The sequence below is a fragment of the Pogoniulus pusillus genome, chromosome 17 (assembly GCF_015220805.1).
Source record: "Pogoniulus pusillus isolate bPogPus1 chromosome 17, bPogPus1.pri, whole genome shotgun sequence".
Taxonomy (NCBI): domain Eukaryota; kingdom Metazoa; phylum Chordata; class Aves; order Piciformes; family Lybiidae; genus Pogoniulus; species Pogoniulus pusillus.
This window is the reverse complement of record NC_087280.1, coordinates 2,756,826-2,769,656: the sequence shown is the minus strand read 5'-3', so window position 1 is coordinate 2,769,656 and position 12,831 is coordinate 2,756,826. Positions and strand designations below refer to the sequence as shown.

Here is a 12,831-nt window from a genome sequence, read left to right as displayed (position 1 = left end):
CTTCCCTCACTGACCTGAAAAGAGGCCCCAGACCTTGCCTGCAGCCAGGCTTGAGGCACAGGATCATGTCCCAGGCAGCCAGCACAGGCCATGGAGGAAGTCCTCCTGCAGAGAGACACCTTCCAGTGCTGTGTTCTGGGAGATGCTTCCAGGTGGCACCAGCTCTCCACAGCTTCCATCCCATCCCTGCTTGCTTTGGTGGCTTCCCAAGAGCTTGTGGCCACCAGCCCAAGGTGATGGTGTCTGAGCACAGCCCCAAACCCTATCCAAGGAGACCACAAGCTGACTGCTGTCACCTCTCCACTGAGGACACAAGGACAAACCTCTCTCTTTATTAGGCTTCAGGAGGTAGAGACACTCCAGGAGGGCAGTTGCACTTCCTGCACCCAAGGAAGAGGCCAAGGGCAGTGAAGCTCAGCAGGGTGGCTGCTAGGAGCATGGCAACTTCAACCAGCATAGGAAGTCCTCCTGCAGCATCTGGGAGAGAGGAGAAGCAACTTACTAACACATCCTATATGACTTCCTACCACCAGGGAGTGGATAAACCTGCAAGCAGCTGCTCCTCAGGCTCTCTTTGGATGGTTAGAAGCTCTCTGCCCAAGTGTGAAGCCACCTGAGGGATTCTAGGCTAGGACAAGCTCCCAGCTGAGGCCTGAAGACACAGTTAAAAGGCACCTACCATGTGTGGTCTTCCCTTCAAGACCTTCTGAGGACCTCCATAAGCCCTGAGCTGAATCAAGGATGAGGAGGGGTCCAAGGGAGACTTCAGCCTCTGCCACACTTGAGGAGCCACCTAAAAGTAGAGGGGCATGAAGGGGTTCAGAAGAGAGAGCTCCTGCTTAGCCTGGGTTTGAGGGCTGAAAGATGAGCTCCCCAAGAGCAGCTCTCCAGGGGTTTTGGAGGGCACACAGCTGGAGGTCATAGAAGGGTTTAGGTGGGAAGGGATCTCAAAGCTCAGCCAGTTCCAACCTCCCTGTGCTAAAAGCAGGGACAGCTCTCACTAGAACAGGTCCCTCAAGGCTTGATCAACCTGGTCCTGAACACCTCCAGGGAGGTTGTGGAGCACAGAAGCACCCAATGTGATCTTTGATCACATTGGGTGCTTCTGTGCTCCACAACCTCCCTGGGCAACCTGTGCCAGGGTCTCACCACCCTCAACCTGTGCCAGTCTCTCACCACCCTCACTCTAATGAGCTTCTTCCTAACATCCACTTTCAATCTCCCCTCTGCCACTTCCAACCCATTCCTCCTCCTCCTCTCATTCCCAGACCTTGTCAATAGTCCCTCCCCAGCTTTCCTCTAGCCCCCTTCAGACCCTGCAAGGCCACTCCAAGGTCTCCTCCAAGCCTTCTCCTCTCCAGGCTGCACAGCCCCAACTCTCTCAGCCTGTGCTCACAGCAGAGCTGCTGCAGCCCTCTCAGCATCTTGGTGGCCTCCTCTGGGCTGGCTCCAACACTTCCATGTGATGCTTGTGCTGGGGACTGCAGAGCTGCACACAGGAATCCAATTCCTTCACCCAAGACCATGGGAGAGAGAGGTTGGGTATGTCCTTAAAGCAAGATGAATTTGCTACAGACCTTCCAGCACCTTGACCACCCCATCCTGCGGGCACAAAAGGCCAAGGGTAAGGTCCTGCACCTGGGTGGGTGCAATCCCAAGCACAGCTCCAGGCTGGGTGGGGAATGGCTGAGAGCAGCCCTGAGGAACAGGCCCTGGGGGGTCTGGGCTGATGCAAAGCTCAGCCTGAGCCTGCAGGGTGAGTGCAGCCCAGACACAAGCCTGTGCTGGGCTGCAGCCAGAGCAGTGTGGGCACAGGGCAAGGGAGGGGATTCTGCCCCTTGGCTCTGCTCTCCTCACACCCCACCTGCACTCCTGGGGGCAGCTGAGAGAGTTGGGGCTGTGCAGGCTGGAGAGGAGAAGGCTTGGAGGAGACCTTGGAGTGGCATTGCAGGGTCTGAGGGGGGTTAGAGGAGGGACTATTGACAAGGAATGGGAATGAGAGGAGGAGGAGAAGGAATGGGTTGGAAGTGGCAGAGGGGAGATTGAAACTGGGTGGTAGGAACATAGGCTAAGGGTGGTGAGACCCTGGCACAGGTTGCCCAGGGAGGTTGTGGAGCACAGAATCACCCAATGTGATCAAAGATCACATTGGGTGATTCTGTGCTCCACAACCTCCCTGCAGGTGCTCAGGACCAGCTTGGATGAGGCTTTGAGTGACCTGTTCTAGTGAGAGGTGTCCCTGCCTGTGGCACAGGGGGATTAGAACTGGCTGAGCTTTGAGGTCCCTTCCAACCTAAAACCATTCTCTGGTTCCTCTAGGAGCAGTTTATGGCTTGGGCAGCCTCACCTAAGCCCCCCCCCAGGGTCTGATTGATGCTCAGCTCAGGGTTGTTGGTCCCTCCTTGCACTGGGGGTTGCTGCTCTCCACTCGTGCCCACTGCCCACAGGTTTATCCTCACCTTGCCTCCTCCTCTGGATCATTGAATGCTTTGGGTCAGAAGGGACCTTAAAGCCTTGCAACAGCCTCACCCTCCCCACCTTGCCAAGTGGCCTGAGCTCCCTGGTGGATGTTGGCTTGCCCCTAAGGCTGGGGTGAAGGCTCTGGCTTGCTGCTAGGGATCTCTCCAAGCTTCCCATCCAGCTCTTGGCAGAGCAGAAGAGCTGTCCCCATCCATCCATCCATGGCTTAGCAACCCTGCAGGGAGGTTGGAGCTCACTGCTCCATCCACAAACACACAGGGGAAGCTGCCCTGGCACAGGTTGAGGGTGGTGAGACCCTGGCACAGGTTGCCCAGGGAGGTTGTGGAGCACAGAATCACCCAATGTGATCAAAGATCACATTGGGTGCTTCTGTGCTCCACAACCTCCCTGGAGGTGTTCAGGACCAGGTTGATCAAGCCTTGAGGGACCTGTTCTAGTGAGAAGTGTCCCTGCCTATAGCACAGGGGGGTTGGAACTGGCTGAGCTTTGAGGTCCCTTCCAACCCAACCCATTCTGTGGTACCTTGCTGGGAGGAAGTGTCTCTCCTCACACGCCTTGCTGGCCATCTGGCTGCAGGGTTGAGTCTCTGGGAGTATCCTCTATGCAAGGGACAGTTGCTGGTCTCACAGCAGCTGCAGATGTCTGCAGTCCCCTCCACAGGAACCCAACTGCAAGAGAATGAACCTTCAAGTCCTCCTCCCCAAGCTGGTCTCCCCCCCATCCCATGTGCAAGCATGGACTCACAGGCTGCTGGCTTTGTTGAAGGAACAGGCTTTGTTCAGTGGGTTTGGGGCTTGGTCAACTGGAAAGACCTTCAAGTGGCAGGTGATGTAGATCTGGGAGGGCCAAGAAAACAAGAGCTGAGGATGCTGAGCTCAGAAGTTGGCAGCTTGGGGGGGGAGGAAGGTTGGACCACCACATCTCACCAAGTTGCCATTGTCTCCTGCAAACCTGAAGGCATCAACCATGAACTGAAGTGTTTCCTGCCTTGGCCTTGGGGAGATGAAGGTTGAAGTGGTGTCTTCTGATCTGCCATCCACCAAGCACCTGGGTGAGAGGCAGAAGTGAGGGAGAGCTCAGCCAGCTCTAAGAGTAGCACTGCAGACACAGGCTCACAGCATGTCAGGGGTTGGAAGGGACCCAAGGAGATCATCAAGCCCAAGCCCCCTGCCAGAGCAGCACCACACAATCCAGCTCAGGGCACAGAGGAACTCTCTGGGGAGCCTGTTCCAGTGCTCTGCGACCCTTACAGTAGAGAGGTTCATAGGATTGGAGGATGTCAGGGGTTGGAAGGGACCCAAGGAGAGCATCCAGTCCAACCCCCCTGCCAGAGCAGGGCCACACAATCCAGCTCAGGGCACACAGGAACACATCCAGACAGGCCTGGAAAGGCTCCACACAAGGAGACTCCACAGCCTCTCTGGGCAGCCTGTGCCAGGGCTCTGGGACCCTTCCAGGCAAGAAGTTCCTCCTTGTGCTGAGCTGGAACCTCCTGTGCTGCAGCTTCCATCCACTGCTGCTTGTCCTGTCCCAGGGAGCAGTGAGCAGAACCTGCCCCCCCCCCCTTCCTGACCCCCAGCTCTCAGTTATAGACATTGATTCAATCCCCTCTCAGCCTTCTCTGCTCCAGACTAAGCAGCCCCAGGGCCCTCAGCCTCTCCTCACCAGGCACTGCTCAGTCCCCTCAGCATCCTCCCATCCCTCTGCTGGACCCTCCCCAGCAGATCCCTGTCCCTCTGCAACTGGGGAGCCCCAAACTGAAGGCAGTGCTCAAGATGAGGTCTCAGCAGGGCAGAGCAGAGGGGCAGGAGAACCTCCCTTGATCTGCTGGCCACACTCTGCTGAGTGCCCCCCAGGACCCCATTGGCCTCTTGGCCCCCAGGGCACATTGCTGTGCCATGGATGCTCTCCCCCAGCACCCCCAGCTCCCTCTCCTTGGGGCTGCTCTCCAGCAGTCACCTCCCAGCCTGTCCTGCTGCAGTTTGTTCTCCCTCCCCAGGTGCAGGACTCTGCACTTGTCCCTGTTGGACCTCATTTGGTTCTTACCCACTGAGGTCAATTAAGGCATATAGAGGAGAGGAGCTCCTGTCAGGGCTCAGGGTAGCAACACAATCATCCACAAAGAGCCTGAGAGGGATGTGGTTCCCAGAAGCAACCTCAGCCTGGAGATGCAGGCTTTCTCCCAGCTGGAAGCCATTGGAAAGCCTCTCAGAGCTCCAGTCATCTGGAAGGGAGAGGCAAGGTTAGAGGCCAGCCTGCACCAACACACATTGCCCTCTTTCCACATGGGAAAGCCACCCCAGGAGTCACTCAGGAGGCAGAAGAGGCTGCCAGGTCTGCACCCACCGTTCATGAGGCGCAGGGAGAACATCAGCTCCTCCTCCACTGCCAGGGTGGAGTAGAAAGGAGCCCATGTGGGCTGCACAGCATCACTGCTCACGTTGCTCTTCCTAGAGTGGGAGAGAGGCAGGTCAACAAAGCTGCCAGCATCACCTGGGGGCCCCACAAGAGGCAGAGCTTCCATTGCTCTCACCTGGGGTAGTGACACTCGATAGGCACCACGGCTGCGGTCGTCCTTACGATGACCAAGTTGGCAGGAGAAGGTTTGTAGGACAGGCTTGTTCTGTAGATCAGGGAGTCTGGGGTCATCTGGAAGGGAGATTTGGGAGAGCTGACACAAGGCAGGAGCACGAAGTAGTCAACCAGAAGCTCAGCACAGGAGGCAGGCACAGATGCTTCAGCTGAGAGGGCTCAGCTCACTCTCTATGCTCCCAGTCCATCACACACAGGGTGCCACAAAGCTTCATGCTGACCCCCCAAAAGATGCCAGCACAGGAGGCAGACACAGATGCTTCAGCTGAGAGGGCACAGCTCACTCTCCATGCTCTCTGTTCAGCACATCCAGGGTGCCACAGAGCTCTGTGCTGACCCCCCAAAAGATGCCAGCACAGGAGGCACACACAGATGCTTCAGCTGAGAGGGCTCAGCTCACCCTCCATGCTCCTGGTCAGCACATCCAGGGTGTCACAGAGCTCTGTGCTGACCCCCCAAAAGATGCCAGCACAGGAGGCAGGCACAGGTGCTTCAGCTGAGAGGGCTCAGCTCACCCTCCATGCTCCTGGTCAGCACATCCAGGGTGCCACAGAGCTCTGTGCTGACCCCCCAAAAGATGCCAGCACAGGAGGCAGGCACAGGTGCTTCAGCTGAGAGGGCTCAGCTCACCCTCCATGCTCCTGGTCAGCACATCCAGGGTGCCACAGAGCTCTCTGCTGACCCCCCAAAAGATGCCAGCACAGGAGGCACACACAGGTGCTTCAGCTGAGAGGGCTCAGCTCACCCTCCATGCTCCTGGTCAGCACATCTAGGGTGCCACAGAGCTCTGTGCTGACCCCCCAAAAGATGCCAGCACAGGAGGCAGGCACAGGTGCTTCAGCTGAGAGGGCTCAGCTCACCCTCCATGCTCCCAGTCCATCACACACAGGGTGCCACAGAGCTCTGTGCTGACCCCCCAAAAGATGCCAGCACAGGAGGCAGGCACAGGTGCTGAGAGGGCACAGCTCACCCTCCATGCTCCCAGTCCAGCACACACAGGGTGCCACAGAGCTCTGTGCTGACCCCAGCAAGGTGCCAGCTCTGCCAAAGCTCACTCTGAAGGACTTTGCCCCCCCCCAGACCAGGCAGGCTGTAGGACATTAGGGTCTCCAAGCCTCCTCCCTGGAAGCTCCAGGCAGCTCCTCTCTCTGAGATCTGCAAGCCTCTTCCCCTGCTTCTCCAGAGCCCCCCACTGCAGCCCCAAGCTGTGCCCACACCCTCACACCTGCAGCTGCATTCAGCCAAGTCCTAACCCCACCACAGCCCTTGCCTGCTGTTGACATGTTGGGCTTAAGGATGGCATCTGCACTCCAAACCCCAGCTCTGCTGTGGCCACACCACCCCTCAAGGGAGAGCTGCTGCAACCAGGTGAGATCCTCCTCACTCCAAACCTTGCCACCACCACCCTTGGCCAGCTCATTTGATCTTTGCCAGGACAAGTTGGGCAGCCTGACAGTTCACTGCTCCTCAGCAGTTCAGGTTGTCCACCACAACTCCCACTGGACCACCCAGCTCTGGGCAAAGCCCACAGAGGGTTCATTTCCTACACAGCACCCCCCAGAGATGGAGAACCCCCTCCAGAACCCCCTCCTCACAACATCCCACCTCACCTGCAGGCTGCTGCCACACTCATGCAGCCCAGCCACGAAGGTCACTGTGCCCTCAGCAGCACTTTGGGCCACAGGCAAGCAGGAGGCTGAGCCCAGGCTCAGGTCTGTAGCCTTGACCAGACGTCCTGTGCCAAAGAGGTCCCTGTGCACAGTGACCACCATCTGTGCCTCCTGGCACTGCACAGCCACAGGGTGCAAGGGGGCAGCTGCCTGCAGCTGGGAAACATCCACCCATGCCCAGGGAGAGGGCTGGGAAAAGAGAGGCACACGAGGCTGGCTCCAAGAAGAGTCCCCCCTGACCCTCAAGACCCCCAAGCTCCTTTGAGGGAAGCTCCAAGGGCTGGAAGCTGCTGCTCCAGCCAGCACCCAGTAAAAGCAAGCAACACCCAAGCTGCCTCCAAACCCCATCCTGACCCACAGAAGAAACAGTCCTTGGAGAAGGGGCTTGCTCAGGAGCCTTTTATATCAGCACTCCCAGCAGCCCCAGCCCAGATGAAGCACACCTGGGGACTGCAGGCAGGTCCCCACCCAGGCAGGAGCTACTCAGAACAAGGTGGACTCAGCTGGCACCATCCATCCCACCCTCTGGAGGTGTGGAGAGTGATTGTTCCTGGCCCTGCCCCTGGGAATTGCCCCACAGCAGTTTGTCCCATGTCTCTCTGCCTTGCCAGCTTGGGGTGGCACCATCTGCTGCCACCTTGGGGGCTAACTGGCCACAAGTCCTCTGCCCAGAGCCTTCTCATGCAGCATATGCATGAGATTAGGATTGTGCTGGGTTAGGAACTGGCTGGAGGGCAGAGCCCAGAGAGTGGTGGTGAATGGTGCCACATCCAGCTGGCAGCTGGCACTAGTGGTGTCCCTCAGGGATCAGTGCTGGGCCCCATCCTCTTTAACATCTGCATAGATGACCTGGATGAGGGCATGGAGTCAGGCATCAGCAAGTGTGCAGATGACACCAAGCTGGGGGCAGATGTGGCTGGGTTGGAGGGCAGAAGGGCTCTGCAGCAGGACCTTGACTGCCTGCACAGATGGGCAGAGGCCAAGGGGATGGTGTTCAATAGCTCCAAGTGCAGGGTGCTGCACTTTGGCCACAGCAACCCCATGCAGAGATACAGGCTGGGGTCAGAGTGGCTGAGAGCAGCCAGACAGAGAGGGATCTGGGGGTGCTGATTGATACCCACCTGAACATGAGCCAGCAGTGTGCCCAGGTGGCCAAGAGAGCCAGTGGCATCCTGGCCTGCATCAGCAATGGTGTGGCCAGCAGGAGCAGGGAGGTCATTCTGCCCCTGTACTCTGCACTGCTCAGACCACACCTTGAGTGCTGTGTTCAGTTCTGGGCCCCCCAGTTTAGGAGGGACATTGAGATGCTTGAGCGTGTCCAGAGAAGGGCAACGAGGCTGGGGAGAGGCCTTGAGCACAGCCCTACGAGGAGAGGCTGAGGGAGCTGGGATTGGTTAGCCTGGAGAAGAGGAGGCTCAGGGCAGACCTCATTGCTGTCTGCAACTACCTGAGGGGAGGTTGTGGCCAGGAGGAGGTTGCTCTCTTCTCTCAGGTGGCCAGCACCAGAAGGAGAGGACACAGCCTCAGGCTGTGCCAGGGGAGATTTAGGCTGGAGGTGAGGAGAAAGTTCTTCCCTGAGAGAGTCATTGGACACTGGAATGGGCTGCCCGGGGAGGTGGTGGAGTCGCCGTCCCTGGAGCTGTTCAAGGCAGGACTGGACGTGGCACTTGGTGCCATGGTCTGGCCTTGAGCTCTGTGCTAAAGGGTTGGACTTGATGCTCTGTGAGGTCTCTTCCAACCCTGATGATACTGTGACACTGTGATATGAGGTGGAGTCAGTTTTGGTCACCACCATGGCAAGGGCTTGGTGGGACTCCCACAGGCATCTCTGCCCTGGTCTCCCCCATCTCATCCACACTGGTGAAGGGGCTGGAGAAGAGGAGAACAAGGGAGGAGTGGATGAAGGAAATGAGCTTGGGAATGGGGAGGCTGAAGGGAGACCTTCTGGATCTCTGCAGCTCCCTGGAAGGGGATTTGAGCCAGGTGGGGCTTGGTCTAAGTTCTTCTCCCTAGTAACAAGTGACAAGACAAGAAGGAATGGCCTCAAGATGCATCAGGGGAGGCTTAGAGTGGACATTAGGAGAAACTTCTTCACTGCATCATAGAATAGCTTCAACTCCAGAGCTGTCAGCCTGACCTCAGTGCCAGGCAAAGGCATGGAACAGGCCATCTTGAGTGCCATCACAAAGCACCTACAGGGTGGCCAAGGGGTCAGACCCAGTCAGCATGGGGTTAGGAAGGGCAGGTCCTGTCTGACCAACCTGAGCTCCTTTTCTGATCAGGTTCCTGCCTGGTGAGTGTGGGGCAGGCTGTGGATGGAGTCTGCCTGGGCTGCAGCAAAGCCTTTGGCACCTCTGCCACAACAAACTCCTGGCACAGCTGGAAGCTCCTGGCCTGGACAGATTCACTCTGATATGGGTCAAGAACTGGCTGGAGGGCAGGGCCCAGAGAGTGGTGGTGAATGGTGCCACATCCAGCTGGCAGCTGGCACCAGTGCTGTGCCCCAGGGAGCAGTGCTGGGCACAGTCCTGGTCAACATCTTTATTGATGGTCTGGAGCAGGGGATTGAGTCCAGCAGCAGTCAGTTTGCAGATGGCACCAAGCTAGGAGCAGCTGTGGAGCTGTTGGAGGGGAGCAGAGCCCTGCAGAGGGACCTGGCCAGGCTGCATGGGTGGGCAGAGGCCAAGGGGATGAGAGTGAACAAGGCCAAGGGCAGGGTTGTGCACTTTGGCCACAACAACCCCAAGCAGCACTAGAGGCTGGGGCCAGAGGGGCTGAGAGCAGGCAGGCAGAGAGGGAGCTGGGGGTGGTGGCAGAGAGGAGCTGCAGAGGAGGCAGCAGTGCCCAGGTGGGCAGCAGAGCCAATGGCATCCTGGGCTGGCTCAGGAGCAGTGTGGGCAGCAGGACAAGGGAGGTTCTTGTGCCCCTGTGCTCAGCACTGCTCAGGCCACCCCTGCAGTGCTGTGTCCAGCTCTGGGCTCCTCCATTGCAGAGAGATGCTGAGGTGCTGGAAGGTGTTTGGAGAAGGGCAGCAAGGCTGGGGAGGGGCCTGGAGCAGAGCCCTGTGAGGAGAGGCTGAGGGAGCTGGGGGGGTGCAGCCTGCAGCAGAGGAGGCTCAGGGCAGAGCTCATTGCTGCCTGCAGCTGCCTGCAGGGAGGCTGTAGCCAGCTGGGGTCAGGGCTGGCTGTTAGGAGGAAGTTCCTGGCAGAGAGAGTGATTGGCACTGGAATGGGCTGCCCAGGGAGGTGATGGAGTGGCTGTGGCTGGAGGTGTTGCAGCCAAGCCTGGCTGGGGCACTTAGTGCCATGGTCTGGTTGGTTGGGCAGGGCTGGGTGCTAGGTTGGGCTGGGTGAGCTTGGAGCTCTCTTCCAACCTGCCTGACTCTATGATTCATGATTCTCTTCAGCAGCACAGCAACCAAGCAAGCTGAAAGGATGCCCATGGGGGGACCTATGGGCAGGCAGCATCTCAAGATCCTCCCTAGAACCCATCCCTAGCTATGCCCACCCTGCTCAAGCAGGCTGGCAGAGAGCTCCAAGCTCAGCCAGCCCAACCTAGCACCCAGCCCTGCCCAGTCATAGACTCAAGCAGGTTGGCAGAGAGCTCCAAGCTCAGCCAGCCCAACCTAGCACCCAGCCCTGGCCAGTCATAGAATCAGGCAGGCAGGAAGAGAGCTCCAAGCTCAGCCAGCCCAACCTAGCACCCAGCCCTGGCCAGTCATAGACTCAAGCAGGTTGGCAGAGAGCTCCAAGCTCAGCCAGCCCAACCTAGCACCCAGCCCTGGCCAGTCATAGAATCAGGCAGGCAGGAAGAGAGCTCCAAGCTCAGCCAGCCCAACCTAGCACCCAGCCCTGGCCAGTCATAGACTCAAGCAGGCTGGCAGAGAGCTCCAAGCTCAGCCAGCCCAACCTAGCACCCAGCCCTGCCCAACCAACCAGACCATGGCACTAAGTGCCCCATTCAGCCTCTGCTTCAACACCTCCAGCCACAGCCACTCCACCACCTCCCTGGGCAGCCCATTCCAATGCCAATCACTCTCTCTGCCAGCAACTTCCTCCTCACATCCAGCCCAGACCTGTCCTGGCACAGCTTGAGCCTGGGTCCCCTTCTTCTGCTGCTGGCTGCCTGGCAGCAGAACCTATCCTGAGCCATCTCCCCCCACTCAAGACAAAAAAAGGTTTTCCTTCTGTTTGCTCTTTTCCAACCAAAACATATTCCAGGATTCTCTCCAAACCCAGGTCCTGGAGTGCCATCCAAAGTGGCACATTCAGAGGTGTGAAGTGCCCCTGGGCTGTGTGTGTGGGGGGTGTGTGTTGGCAGCCTGGTCCAGGCTGGATTTCATGGCTATCTGCTCTGGGTAATTGTAGCTCCGGTAATGAAGGCATCTCAAGCAGCTTCTTTGCATAGAAAGCAGAGGTACAAAAGCTGATCTTCCCCTAACAGCAGCTGATAAGTGACTGGCAGGCATAATCAAGAGATTAATTGGCCCTGGTGTATTAATGATGCTAATTGGCCCCAGCTGCTGGGGCGTGAGGCGCGATGACTACGTCGCCCAGCTGGATGAAGAGCCTAAGGGGGTCACTCTCAGCTGCCTGACAGGGTGGCAGAGCCTCTTGAGATGGGGGGATATGGGGTTTAGGCTGAGTGCTTGTCCTCTTGATGTGTTTCTTTAAGTGGGCCCCCAGGGGAAATGGGGTTTGCTGCCTGGGTTGGCTTCCTCCTGGCTTGCTAGGACCACAGGGTCCCAGAATGAGTTGGGTTGGAAGGAAACCTTCAAGGGCATCTTGCCACAGAATCATTCAGGTGGGCTCTGCTGCCAGGCAGGCTGCAGCAGTGGAAGGGAACACAGCCTCAAGCTGTGGCAGGGCAGGTCTGGGCTGGATGTGAGGAGGAAGCTGTTGGCAGAGAGAGTGATTGGCATTGGAATGGGCTGCCCAGAGAGGTGGTGGAGTGGCTGTGGCTGGAGGTGTTGAAGCCAAGCCTGGCTGGGGCACTTAATGCCATGGTCTGGTTGGTTGGGCAGGGCTGGGTGCTAGGTTGGGCTGGCTGAGCTTGGAGCTCTCTTCCAACCTCCTTGATTCTATGACTCTAGAAGACCCCTGGGGTCACCAAGTCCAAGCATTGACCCTGCTCTACAAAGTTCACTCTTAAACCATATCCCCAAGCACTACATCCAAAGGTCTTTTAAACACACCCAGGGTTGGTGACTCCACCACCTCCCTGGGCAGCTCATTCCAATCCCTGACCACTCTTGCTGGGCACAAATCCTTCCTCACATCCAGTCTAAACCTCCCCAGGGGCAGCTTGAGGCCATTCCCTCTTGTTCTGTCACTGGTTCCCTGTGAACAGAGCCCAGCACCAACCTCTCCACAACCTCCTTTCAGGCAGCTGTAGGCAGTGATGAGGTCTCCTCTCAGCCTCCTGTTTTTCCCTTCTGCCCAGTCTAATCCTGCCCTGTTGTCCAACCTCCCTGCAGGGACATCTCTAGCAGGGACATCTCTAACCAGATCAGCTTGCCCAGGACCCCATTGGGTTTGACCTTGAATGACCTTGATCTGTGGGATGGGCTTGGGTCCCTTGGGGTTGGGGGGACCAAACGAGGAGCTGGATGAGAAAAGCTCCCATCAAGAGCATGGAGCTGCACCCAAATTCCAGGTGGGATCCACTTCCCTTGCTGGTCCATGCATTAAGCATTGGCTGTTGTCTCTCCAGAGCATGAATAATGCCACACAAGCTCAGACCATCCCTTTCTGTCCCTCCCTTGCCCCTGCTATGCTTATGAGTGATGAATAAATGATACAACAAGAAAAACCTCTCTGGCAGCTGAAGAGCTCTTTATTAATTCAACAGGCTGTGGGGCAGCTCCAAACTCAGCTCATCCCTCGGCTAGGTTGGTGTCTCTCTCACCCCTGCAAGCTGGGTTGGCTCAGGGGAGCATCCAAGAGGATGGGAGGTGATTTTCCTGCTGCTCACAGCCCAGCAGCTGGACATGGCACTGAAGGTCCAGGGACTGATTCAACTCAGCCTCCTGCAAACCATCTCTGTGGGGAACCAGGTCACAAAGAATCATGGAATCCCAGAATCAGGC

At 57.7% G+C, this 12,831-nt stretch overlaps 1 protein-coding gene across 1 annotated transcript; it reads right to left on the bottom strand.

Moving 5' to 3' along the window:
- Positions 1–304: 304 nt before the first annotated feature.
- On the bottom strand, positions 305–7,102 carry LOC135182786 (zona pellucida sperm-binding protein 3-like). The gene is made up of 9 exons (XM_064157234.1): positions 6,684–7,102; positions 5,015–5,130; positions 4,828–4,931; positions 4,528–4,705; positions 3,408–3,528; positions 3,226–3,317; positions 3,004–3,149; positions 680–793; positions 305–477 (listed from the first exon to the last, which is right to left on the bottom strand). The coding sequence occupies exons 1-9, from the start codon at positions 7,089–7,091 to the stop codon at positions 335–337; spliced, it is 1,422 nt and encodes a 473-aa protein (XP_064013304.1). The 5' UTR covers positions 7,092–7,102; the 3' UTR covers positions 305–334.
- Positions 7,103–12,831: the final 5,729 nt, after the last annotated feature.

Coding starts and splice junctions, on each gene's coding strand:
- LOC135182786 (XM_064157234.1), bottom strand. CDS start 7,091: ATGGGGTTTGGAGGCAGCTTGGGTGTTGCTTGCTTTTACTGGGTGCTG. Junction 3,318..3,407: donor CAGGAGACAATGGCAACTTG/GTGAGATGTGGT, acceptor TGGCCCTCCCAG/ATCTACATCACCTGCCACTT. Junction 3,150..3,225: donor TTCAACAAAGCCAGCAGCCT/GTGAGTCCATGC, acceptor ATTCTCTTGCAG/TTGGGTTCCTGTGGAGGGGA.